The sequence below is a fragment of the Anser brachyrhynchus genome (genome assembly GCF_964034855.1).
Source record: "Anser brachyrhynchus genome assembly, chromosome: 22".
Taxonomy (NCBI): Eukaryota; Metazoa; Chordata; class Aves; order Anseriformes; family Anatidae; genus Anser; species Anser brachyrhynchus.
In genome coordinates, this window is record NC_137715.1 from 4,799,096 (window position 1) to 4,811,798 (window position 12,703).

The 12,703-nt window shown below is 53.8% G+C and overlaps 1 protein-coding gene across 8 annotated transcripts in view; it reads right to left on the reverse strand.

The window, feature by feature from the left end:
- The window catches only part of KANSL1 (KAT8 regulatory NSL complex subunit 1), a 94,660-nt gene that overhangs the window by 7,015 nt on the left and 74,942 nt on the right, over positions 1–12,703 (reverse strand). For 5 of the 8 annotated variants that reach the window (XM_080565408.1, XM_080565407.1, XM_080565409.1 and 2 more), the window contains 6 exons: positions 11,688–11,883; positions 8,857–9,022; positions 4,715–4,900; positions 4,161–4,322; positions 3,687–3,838; positions 370–488 (listed from right to left, as the gene is read on the reverse strand). In XM_080565408.1, the coding sequence (XP_080421534.1) occupies positions 370–488; positions 3,687–3,838; positions 4,161–4,322; positions 4,715–4,900; positions 8,857–9,022; positions 11,688–11,883 (981 nt within the window). The remainder of the gene's footprint in view (positions 1–369; positions 489–3,686; positions 3,839–4,160; positions 4,323–4,714; positions 4,901–8,856; positions 9,023–11,687; positions 11,884–12,703) is intronic. The other 3 variants (XM_080565411.1, XM_080565413.1, XM_080565412.1) reach the window with 3 other exon arrangements.

Sequence of the window (12,703 nt, forward strand, 5' to 3'; positions counted from 1 at the left end):
CCACAGCCACCCTCAGGGGACCAGGGCACACCCGGGTGCGTGCAGGGCCGGGAAGCACCCAGACCTTCAGCTCACTGCACTCGGCAGCTTCGTAGCGGGGCAGAAAACAACCAGAATGACTTCGGGTTGCTCGGGGAGACGTGAGCAGGGCAGGCGGCTTTCATGCACCACGGACACTGAGACAACACAGTCCCTAACTCAGCCCAAAGTCTGTTTCAGTGATATGATCCGAATTTTCTCTTACTCTCAAGGAGGAAGGAAGCCCCTTTCCTCACCAGCCACTGGAGCAAGCCCTAGGCTTAATTTGAGGCCTAAGAGGTGCGCGGTGAAAGCAGGCGGCCCCCCTCGAGCTGGGGCTGGGGCACGTACCTGGGTGTGAGGATCTCTTTGTACTGCAGCTTCTCCACGCGTGTTGTTGCAGCGACAGACATCGGGATGACGATGTTGTTAATATCGAAGGAGCTCTCCCCTCTCCTCCTCCTTGGCTGCTGGAACGTAAGGACAAGAACGACGTGAGGAAGGGCTGCAGGTTTTGCCGCGTTAAACCGTTGACACAAAAAGGACGTGGCCTCACGGGACACGGTCTCCTGCGACCGACAGACCCCAAGGCCAACAGCAATTTGTGTGGGCACAGAATTTGCCTACCGCCTGCTGGAAGCCCTCTTCCCCCACGGGCGCAGGGCAACCAAAGCCCTTGGTTTGGAAGGCACGAACAAGGACGAGGCTGCGGTGGCCCCCCGGGCACTGCAGCGAGGTGAGCAGGGGCTGCTGAGCTTCAGCCGCCATCTCCACCCCGCCGCCACCGTTCCCCCTCCCGCCACAGCCATGACATTGATCCGGCTGAGAAGCCAAGCCAGAGAAAGATGAAAAAAAGCCTCCTCTACTGCCATCTTACTGCTTTAATACGATCCTATTCCCTCCTACCAGTGTGAAGGGGGTGCTGAGACCACGGGGACGGTGAAGGACCATGCGTCTGGATCACAGCCCCATTCCTTGGGGCACCGCAGGGACCTGCCACACGATGCTGTGGCAAAGCAGGGACGGGAAGCAGCCAGCCAGCAGTTCATCTCGGGTTTTGACAGCTGTACTGAGAACCTAACAGCTTCCATCTGCATCTTACTTCTGACTGGAATAGATTCTCCAAGACAGAAATAAGCTACACACTTCTCTATTTAAACCGGGCTGAACGCTGGGTGCCCTCCTACCATCTGTCTATCCCAAAACCTCCCCCAGACCTGTGACAGCAGCGCTGCCGGCACGGCGACACCAACCTTCCCGGATCAGCTCGGCGTGCTGCCTCCCTGACGAAGCCACCTGCACGTTACCTGCGCCTCCGCCGATCCCCGCGGCTTTTTGGGCAAAAACACGTGGGAGCCCAAGCGCAAGGGACCCGCCGCGGGAGCTGGATGAGGATGCGAGCGGGTAGGCAGCTGCCATCGCCACGCTTCAGGTTCCTCGCCCTGTTTTTCCTGGTATTAGGGCGATATTTGGGGGTGCTCTGAGCTGTGTGCACAGCCCCTGGGAGCCGAAGCACGAAGCTGGGTGCCCCCCAGCAGGCTGGGCACGCTGTGCTGCACGGGGGGGCTCTGGGAGGGCCAGCACCCCCAGATGGGGCGAGGACGTCCTTTTTTACATCCGTTCCCTGATCCAAGAAGAAGAGCAGACCCTTCCCCATGTGGAATCGTATCACCAGATGCTTGTACGTCCCCAAGCAGCAGTGTTCCTGTATTACACTCGGAGCTCAACCCACACTCGCTGACAGCACTTTGCTTAGTTGCCTCAATCAAATTTGTATTGAATTTGGTGAAACGCAACAAGGAGCATCATTTCTGAAGCAAAATCTGCTGGGGAGCCACAGAAGAAAACGAAGACTGCGGGCAAGACTGCACGGCCCAGCTGCCCCCCGGAGTGTTAGGGTGCAGCACGCTGCGCCTCCCCTCACGCACACACCTCTCCGCTCAACCCAGCCCATTCCACCTCCCCTAAGGAACAAATCTGGGGGCACTGATTTCGTGGCAAGGTTCTGCACGCCGCTAGTTACTGCAAAACCACTAAACCAGACCCAAACCTTGGCCTGCCTTACAGCAACTCACGCGTACACCAATAGCTTCGGGCTTTTGGAACAGCACAGGAGGCTTTTTGGGGCTGGGAAGAGTTGCTGGACTTTTGTGATCAGCAGATTTGTTTAATTTGTCATCTGTTTTCAGAACCGACACTCCACTGAGATTGAATGGGGAAGCCTGTAACTCAAAGCTGCAGCCTCAGCTCGTCTGCAGACTGCAGAAGACAGACTTTATAAATCCTAATTTCAGCACGAACAGGCACAACCATGAATGCAAAAAACCACCACCAACAACCATTTCTCCAAAACAAATATAGATTCTGCTTATCACACTTGTTTAATGCTCCAATCTATACGACAGTGTCAAAATCTGCCAGTGCCACGAACCGAGAAGAGTCTCCGAAAGGAAGCGAAGGAGTTTTAGAAACCGGCTGCCAGGATGCAACGTTAGCAGCCTGCCCAGTCCGCTCGGGCAGTGACGGGTGGCACAGGATTACCTGGCAGGGCTTCCCCTCGCCCTTCAGTGGACATTTCTGAGGCATCATTTCAGCTGCGAGGCTGTCAGTACCGCTCAGCAACCTCACTTTTCAGAACGGGTTTATGAAAAAGCAGCGAGAGAAGCGGAAAGCAAGCCCGAGAGAAGCGCACGAAGCACAACGAGATGGCGTCCCGAGACACTACTGCTGCGGAGAAGAGCTGTCCTCTTCCCCAGAGCACCTAGAGCGTTCTAGCAAAGCTACCATGGCTGGCTGGGTTCTTCGGCCACCCTGAGCTGGCATCACTGATGACACAGCTGATGACGCAACAGCAAACGTGCGTTGGGCAGGAACCCAGCTGGGAGCTGGCAGAGCTCGGAGCAAGGACCAGGGCACGCGGCGGACTCTGAGCCTGCAGGGACACGTGCCTCCTACCCGCCCCGCGTCCAGCCTAGGCTGTGCCACAGAGAGGGGCCAGGAGCTTTCCTGAGCTGCCTTCAGAGCTCAGAGCAGGGTGGAGCTGGGGTCCTGCTCACTGATGACTTTCAGATGCCGCTCCATAAAGGTCCCAAATCCCGTCATCCTTCTGGGAGGCTGAGCAGATCTCGGAGGACAATGTGAGTTAAGCAACTGCTGAAGCTTGTGTCCAAGTGCAAGCTGAGGTCCCAGCCACCACTGATCTGCCCCCAGCCCCATTTCCAGCCCAGCACACACAGAACAGGCCGTGAAGGGGAAGACATCCCAGTGGAAGCACTGCTGTAGCAGCAGCGACACGCTGCTGGTGCTCAGCTCTTCTACTCTTTTTTTCCTGGCATCCACAGACAACTTCAGAAACCAAAATCCGGATGTGGAGCAAAGCCAGGGGACTACTGGGAACAGGAACATTTACCAGCAGCTACTGAACTAGCAGTGAACCTATAATTGCAGCTGACTGGCTCTCTGCACAGCCAAAGTCAATCCAGGAGTGCAGCAAACCCAAAGCCAGAGCAGAAAAAGGGCCAGCGATCCCACCATCAGCCGAACCAGCGGGTCCAGCGAGGTAAGAGCAACACTGAGCCCTCAAGTCTAGTTGGAACAGCTCGGAAGCTGAGCCATGCCGTGGTGGAGAGGAGCTCAGAAGCCCCTCCGGACGGGCAGCGGATACTTACGGCTGCGTTGGAGGTGCCCTGTGAGCTCGTACTGGCAGGGGCAGAGCCTTCCGAGGAGGTGGACAGTTGCCGTGCTATAGGGCTGTGAGGGGCAGGGGTCGCAGCCGCCGACAAGTAGCTCGGGCCACCGACGTCCGCGTGATGCTTCAACACTGCACGGGGAGGGAAGGAGAAAACAGAGAGAGACGTTAGCAACGAAAGGCCGGGGGGGCTGGGGGCAGAGAAAAGGACCGTCTGCACCAGAAACGGCCAGTGCTGAGGAGCACTGCAGGAAAGAGAAGCGTCTTCTGACCGCAGCTGCCAGCTTGCCAGGCCCTGCGGGAAGAAGCAGTTAGAGCACACGAGGCGTCGCTGCGGTGGTGACAAGGCCCAGAAGCAGTGCGTTCCCCCCTTCTCCGAGGCCGAAGGGGGAGAGAGGCTGGGTATGCAGCAAAGCCCAAGCTCCCCCCGAGAGACCTGGCCGTGGGAGCCTACCTTCACTCCTCTCAGATGAGCAGTCTCGCAATCGCTTTTTGTCATAGGCAGGAGGCTGGACAAGCGAGCGCTCTGGCGCTCTCTCGGCCTTGGACACGGCCGTAAAATCGTCTAAAGCCGGCCTGTGTGCCTTGTCTGGTTGGATTTTTTGATGTGAGCGCTCTGAGGAGGGGAACAAAGAAAGAGCTATGAAACGCCTGTTTTCACCTCTCTTTCTGTCGGCACAGGAGGCTCGGGCAGGACGTGGCAGCTCCGTGAATCCAGCCGGGTCGGGCTCAACGCCATCCCGGCCCCGGGCAGCCGCGCTGAGCTGAGCGGTGGCACTGCCCGCGCCGGGAGAGCTGCGTGAGCACAGCCTCGGGCTGGGTGAGGAGGGGTCCCTACGAACCGGGACCACCTCACCATCCTGCACGCGTTTCACCTTCAGCCCTGGCCTCATCCCCGAGGGCTCAGTTCGAAGGGCATCCTCCTCTCTCCTCCCGGACTGCACTGCTTTTGGGTACGAGACCGGGGCGATGTTTCTGCACGCGGCGGGGACGGGGGGGGACACTTACTGGCTGCAGTGAAGAACGAGTTCACCAGCTTGTGGCGGTCCTTGCGAATAGGGTCGGGCAGGCTGCTGGTAGGCATGGGGGCTCTGTGCTTGAGCGAGAGCTTTTTGGGAGCTTTGATTTTCTCGTAGGGTTTGTTCTGCCACTGAGATTTCAACATGCTCTGGAAGTGCAGGCTCGTCGGCACGTCTGCAGGAGGACACAAAACACAAACCACAGCGCTCACGTTAGCTGAATGACGCCCCAGAAATACCACGACTGTCCCCCAGTCCCCAACAAACACGGCAGGCGTTCACTGCACAGCCCGGGTTTGCCTTCCTCGTGCTCACGGAGGACCTGCAACGTTAGGAGCCAGCTTTTCCAACCTGCAGCTCTTTGAGAGAAGCACGTTATCGCAGACTTCACAGCCCAAGTACATCCTGGCAGGGGAACGAAACCTTTGTCAGGAAAGCCACGTGTCCCTACCACTAGCAGGTATCTCGTGTTGCCACGCTCTGTTCTGCTACCTCAGATCTGACTTCCAAGAAGCCCAGTTATCTCAGCACATCAAATCTAGAGAAGTACAGGCTGGAAGAGAGAAATTCAGCTCAAGTCCTCCATTTCAGGTCAGCCCAAAAGCCAGCCAAGCACTGTGTGAAGTTAATCCGCCTGATGTGGCATCTCAAGCACCTAACGAACGCTGCGCTAAGCGAGCACACTCCAGAGGCTCCGGGTGAAAGCAGCCACGCCAGGGCTCTCCCCAGGCAGCGCTGGGTCACTCAGCCGCCCACGAGCACGGCAGGCTCCGCTCGTCCTCGGCACACCCCCACGGCCCCATCTTTGCCCCTAACCCTCTTGCCCAGCACCCGGCGTACCTGGCCCCATGTAATCCTGCCTCCTCACAGCCAGCACGTGCGTGCTGTCCGGCTGCGCGGCCGGCAGACGCTGCTTTTGCCCACATTCCTCAAGCTTCGTTTCACCCCAACCCCACGCACATGTGCGCCGCTGACCTTAGCTGAAGGATGGAAGCTAATGAGATTATTCAGTGCTGTGCTTGGGCGGACAGCCTGAGCCATACGGTAGTCTATAAACACCACTAGCTGGAGCAGGAGGCTCCCCCAGGCTCAGGAGTGCCACAAATAAACCTTCCTTTCACACCCAGAGCTTCAAACCTCCCACCTGATCACCAAACGCTGGTGTTGTGCATCTCTCTGCCGAGCCCCAGCTCTCTTCTGTGCGCCCAAGGGGCCAAAATCCCAGCTTGGAAAAGCATTAAAACCTTTCAGGTTAACAAATTCACGTCTCGGTAGTTCTCTTATCTTCTCCAACTACCCCGTAAGATCGCTGTAGACCAGCACGAGGTTTGGCATCCCACCCATCCCTCTCCTTCCTCAGCACAGACCAGGACAGCTCGGTGCTGGCTAACGCTGCTGAAACCAGGAGCGAGAAGCACGAAGATGAGCACAAGCAGTACAAACATCCCTCCCCCAGGTCTCACGCGACATTTTCACGGGGATTTTGAAGGAACCCTGCTCGGAGATGAACCTTCCCGGGCCCCGCAGCAGGAATAAAGCTCCCTGCGAGGCCTGCAGAGAGGACACCGCAGCGACCACGAGCTGCCCTGGGATTTGGAAACTCCATCTCGATAACCTCAGAGGGCAACCTGAAGGGACTGAAGCCCTGCCGACAGGTTCGATGGCTGATATTTGAACCCCTTCACAATTTCCCAATAGTTCCAGGGACTGGAAAGCCCCAGCAGAGCTGGGACAGGCAAACAGGACAGCGGGAGCTGGCATAGCGCGGGCTGGAGCCCGCTGTTATTAATAGGGGGAACCTGACTCTCGGGAAAAAGCCAGGACAGCTGCGTTTAGAAGGCTTGGACAGCTAAAGCTCTGGTTTGGCCCCATCTGTTTGGGAAGGAGAGGTGATCACGGTGTGACAGAAGCTCTTTGGCCACTGCCACTGTTTGCAGAGACACGTCCCGAAGAGAAGAGAGGGTTCAAACCCTCTGATTATGCAGCTAGCAAGGTTCAAGAGCAGGATGCTGCAGCCTCTGGGAAAACAGCCTCTTCGCTAATCTTTTGCGTTCTTCTGGAAATTAATTCCCTGCACAGCGGCTCACACGTCTGCGGAAGGACGGGCCAGGTTGGGAGGGAGGAGAAAAAGGAAGACAAACCGAGAGCAGAAAAACGAGTTATCTGCCGCGTTTTCTCTCTGCCCTGCCGCCAGCGCTGGTTGCAGCGGAGCCCGCGCAGCGCCAGCGCCGCTCCTCCTGCAGCGCGCTGCAGGCTGCCCGGGGACCGGCAGATGGCAACCGCGCCGAGCCCGCGCGCCGCGGCTCCCATCCTTCCCACCAAGGTTATTACATCATCTGAAAATTCCCAGCTAGATATCAGCCGAAGCAGAAAAAAAAAAGAAAGCAAAGGGAAAGGGACAAAGCGGGTTAAAAGCCACCCGAGCCTCCCCGCCAGGAGAACTGAAGGAGCTTTTTCCTCCTGCAGCGCCCGGTGGTTTTGCCCTTGGCAAACTGCACCCGAGAGCCCCGGCTGCTGGAGGGGCCCCAGGGACGCTCAAAGCAAAAGCCGGCACATGCTCCCGGCTCGGAGGCCAGCCTCCGGCTCGCAGCCTCCGCCCCGGCTGAGTCGGACCGATCGCTCTCGGGGTGAACCCCCAAAATCCGCAGGCGGGAGCTCCAGCAGCAACCGGTGCTGCCACTCGGTGGGGAGACACCGCGACGACTTCAGGCTGAGCGCTTCCCCTGCCTTGCTGGGAAGGTACCCCCAGCCCCAAAAAGCAACCCCAGCAAAACTCTATTGGGCATTAGGAAATAATCCAAGTGACTCCGTCCCCGGCTCTGGGAGGGAGGCAGTGAAGGTACTTCTGTGCAGACCTTTGAAGCTTTGAACGCTCTAGTTTTAAACACAAAGTTGTTAATCTCATGCAGCCAGAAGAGATCTTTCATCATGTGAGCTGGCTGCGGCTGACCCTAATAAAATGGATGAGGATCTCCTGGTGGCCGTGATGCAATGGTTTGTAACAGGGCTTCTCAGCGCCTCCCGGGGTGTCACATCCAGCACTACAGGCGGAGGATTACCGGTGCTGCGCTGCAGGAGTTCAGCACATTCAATTCCTTTAGCATTCCTTAACACAGGGATGTTTCTTAGGGGTGGGTGGGGACTTAGTTTTTAAAAATAGCCCACATTTATTTATTTTTTTTTTTAAAGTCTGCTTTAAACACAGGGCTCCTGAAAGATGCCAGATTAATTGTTCCCAGACACGCCATGCATTTCCTACTGTTGCACAAAGTTTGCACAAAGCTGGAATTTAGCTCTACACACACCAAGCCTGTGTCTTAACCCAGACCAAGCACTTCTCATCACCAGCAGCAGGAGCGTGCAGCTCCCTCCGTGCGGTACCAGCGGTGTCTTGCACCTCGAGCAGCCAGCCTCTCCTAGCAAGCAAAGCGACTGCTGCGATCTGTTTAATTCCTGGCTCTCCTGATAGAAGTGCCAGTTCGTGGCCCTGTATTCTGTGATCAGAGGGAAAAGACGACAGGAGGACACCAGTTGCCTGCAGGGCAGTCATTTTTGGTCAAAGCAGCAGCTTGTTTTTAAGGTGGCAACTTAGGAAGAAGACAACTCCGGAAACTACAACTACCACAGGCAGGGAGAAGTCCCTGCACACCGGAGTGTGAATGCCCCACAGCCAGGGTTGGTAAATTACTCCTCTTAACGATGACTAACCTTGAAAGCATAACGCAGGGAAATGAGCATCCTAATGGGAACATCCCTTCTTGTACCCTCTGACCCAGCTCAGCTCGTTTACGATTCCATACAAGGTCAAAGAAGTTTTCTGTGACTTCAACCAATCCACAAGTAATTTCACACAGATGAATAAATTCTGCAGAAGCCAATATTTCTCAACTGGTTTGTAACGACACCAGCCCGAGGGCTGGGTCCCAGCGTGGACTCGCAGGCTCCAGTAAGCGCTCTGCTCCTAAAACCACTTGCAGATGAACGAGCTCGGTCTTAACAACTGCGCCCAGCAGCTCTGCGATTCCTCTGGGTGAAGGGCGGCGGCGCAGGCTGGAGGAGCAGCCTCCAGGGCCCTGCACATCCCTCGTCTCCCATTTCAGGCCCCAGTCCTACCGTGGGTGCTGTGCTTACCATCTGGGAATGATAGAACAGGATGGATGCAGGAGTCCAGCTGGGAGAGGCGCTCCAGCAGCGGGGCATCGTACTGGATTTCCAGAGTCGTCGAGCTTCGGGTGCCGCACAGAGCGCACGAGGGGTTCACATCGCAGCTACATCGCACCAGGCTGTTACGGTGGACCTGGGAAGGGGACAGAGAATTCAGCATATCAGAGGTCATGTTTCTAAGGGCTCTGTTCACACACTCCCTTTGACAGCTGGAAAAAGTCCTCAAGGCTCAGGTTTTTTGTAATACCCTGCAGAAAACCCACCGACTTAGCCCAGACTCAAAGACGGACACTTTTACCCCACGTAAACAAACCTGAGAACTACAACTCGCCTGCACAGCTGAACATCTACTAGGTTTGACTAAAAGAGTTTATCTAGGTTGAAAAACCCATTTAGAAAACCATGAGGCAGCACAATTTCGTTGTCAGAGAGGAAAAACGCCTTTTTCTAGTTCAGACAAGTCAGAGGGCCATCATTGCGCCAAGAGCTGGCACCTATAGGGATGTCTTTACAGAGTGAAGAGTGTTTTTCCTTTTGTTTTTTAACCAGGACAGACTTTCGATTCACAGATTTACAGACTTCAGACTTCCCTTACATGAAACCACCGTGGCACGGAGGCACAACTGGATGTAAAACCCATACAGAGACAGCAACCAATGGATCCCTGTCTGAAGGTAAGGATGCATCAAATTAGATCCTGTAAAAGCCCGGTCTGAGTCTAGCGTTATTCAAATAATTTCCACTAATGACTTGAATGATGGAAGAGAGAATATCCTGAAGGCTCAGCAAACAACACCAGAACTGGGAAGGGCTGCGAGCACCTTGAAGGGAAGAGCTGCAATCCCAGGCACGGTTACAAATTAGAGAAGTGATCTCAAATAAATCAAACCCAACTCACTACGGGCAAAAGCACCAGGCAGGCACTGCAGCGACCCGTGACGAGGAGGAAGAGCCAAGTGAGCAGCAGCTCTGCCCAGAGGATCTTGTGGTGGTTATGGATCAGAAAACGAGCATGAATCAGCAGTGTCGTACCATTACTGAGAATTAGCACCCCACGGGGCTTTATAAACAGGATGGCTCTGCGAAGTGAGGTAATCCTGCCTCTACTCGGCGTTACTCATGTGCGGGCTGGAGGGCTGCGCCCAGTTCTGGGTGCACATTTCAAGAAATGCATGCACCAAACGGAGGGAAACCAGAAAAAAAACAACAACAAAAAGACAAAAAGATCCAAGAACCGCGTCCTACGTGGAGGAACAGAGAGACCTGTGTTTGTGTAGTGCACAGATGACAGCATTAAGAATTACCACAATAATTTGCAAACTATGAGGAAAACTGCTGGAACAAGGCATGGAGCTGACCAGTTTACACCAGGATTTGGACTACTGGTAATATCTTTATCCAGTCCTGTTCCACAAGACCGATCCCGTTCCCAATCCATGCAGGCTACAGAGCCTCTCCCCCTTTAAGCCTCTCTTCTTTTCTACAAGCCATCTCCTAACCTGAAGAATATTTTATCTTGAATATCTGGAAGAGTCCACACAAATCCTTTGCTATCTGGCACTTCTTCCACTCCTTGGAGTTGCTCTTATGAACCAGCTCGGATAATCAAATGTACTTGAGGAATGCGGTCAAGAGCTAACTCAGAATTAACAGACCTTCCTCAAACAGCAAGTGCACAGTCAGCACGACCTCAGGGATGGTAGATAGTTCGTCAGCTTCAAAACACCGAAAATCTCACAAGCAGTCAGTGCAGAGGTCCACCAGAAATACCCCACGTTAACTGGTTACTCCTCTGCTGTTTTAAGCTAACTCAGCTGGCCAAGAATCTCTTTTGCTCAGCAGAAGGATGCTTTTTGGGCTTTCTCTCTTAAACTCCAGCTCCCGCAGAGTGAAAACCCCTGAAACCTCGTGGTAATGAAGTTTGACTTGAAACACTGACTCAAAGGTAAGTGAATTTGAGCCATCTATGGTTCTGCAATCATAAGAGCACAAATGCACAAAAAATGTCCTCATTCCCTCAATTTCTTACCATCTATCCTCCAACTGACAGTTTATGGCATTCCTAAGGGAGGTCAAAAATGAATGAAGCGTGGCCTTTCCCCACACAGGGTGCTCAGGGAATAAACTGTATTTCCACTGAACTGAATCCTGCATATGGGCAAGGCAGGACTATGCAGAGAAGAGTACAAAATTAAAAGAAAAAAAGAAAAAAGAAAACAAAACCAGGAAAGGAACAGAGTCACAGCATTCAGCGATTTCCAAAGTAGCAGAAGGGAGCAGGGTCACTTCTGCAAGCCTTTTGCAAGACATCCCCCATAGATCTGGACAGACAGCTGCAGTTTTCCAGCAAGTTCTTGGGTCTGTGTTAATTCCTGTGCTCAGGGTAGAGGTTTCCTGATACCTGCCTTTCCAAAGGTTCACTCAACTGCTCAAGCTTTACCACGTTAAACTACCCAGCCTGAAGTTTACCTTAGGCTGGGTGGTTTTAGAAAAGAAAACCTCGTGTCAGAATTCAGCATCTCCCCTCCACAGTGACAGCTAAGAGAAGTCTCCATCAATTAAGAGCTTCTCCTTCATTTCTCCTTTACTTTTCAGCCTTTGAAGCCCCACTGACCTGTTTTTCCTCTCCATTTTTTCCCCTCTCCATAGCCACAAACGTTCCCAAAGCAGGGAGACCTCTTTGTGGAAATAGTAAAAGCAGGGGGCCAACACATCAGGAGCTCACCAGGCCCTTGTGTGTGGAGCTTGTGCTACATGCTGCAGCAAAGGAGGAAAAAAAATAAAAGGACAGTACTAACCTTTTTGGAAAGGGGCATAATGCTGCTAGGTCGAACAAGCCGTCGTTTCTTACAGCTCAGTACTGGGCGAGTGCGAGCTGCTACACACGTTCCATCAGAAGATGAAGAAACCATGTTCAGTCGTTGCTTTTTATGCAAGAGCTCCTCAGCTTCCTGGCCATCTCCCTGAGCGTGTTCTGCCAGGCCAGGCTGAAGACTGCCCGGGAAGAGAAGAGAGTAAGAAAGACGAGCGTTATTCATTCAGCCATCCCCCATGACCCAGCAGTACCAGACAGGGTCGAGATTCAGACGTTAGCAGGGTTAAAAGCACTGCAGTTTCACAAGGCAGGAGTCTTATTAAGCCAGCTCAAATTTCTGCTTTTGCTTCGGTCACTTTCCACATTCTCTCCCACCTCTCAACCTTTGACCAAAAAGCTTTGGAAGTTCTGAACAAAAACCAGTTCTTAAAGCCAGGCACAGAGCAAGCTCCCCAAAAGCCACTCTTGCCACAAACAGCTTTAATCCTAGAATTCATCCTTCCCCAGAATTACAGTTCAGGGTATCTTAAGCCTATAGGTCCTCGTGAGTTTAAGTGCTAGAGAGTGCAAGGCAGAGACCCTGCAATCTTCTAGTAAAAATAAAAAGCCTAGATGTAAACTCGATTCTGACGCATACTCGGGAACTGTACCTCTAACAACTCTCCACACCTTTTCGGTGTCACTGCTATGCTACTCTTCACCTTTCTGTTTCACACACAAAGGAGTTGCCTGTCCGCATGCGGTAACCCTACCCTGCCGTGGCATCAATACACCATGCCACGCACGAAATACCAGTGCAGCTCCCCAGCTACAGAGCCTTTTCATGTATATTTCACAAGTGCTTCGTTTCTAAAAATGCAAAACATTAAAGCCCTGCAGTCTAATGCTCTGTAGTTCAAAGGCTACAGGCATATAAAGGGCCCTGTCGTAGCCTGCAGCGTTTCAGCTGTAGCGATGAGTTGGTCAATCAGTATTTCTGCGCTGGCTCACGCTGCACCG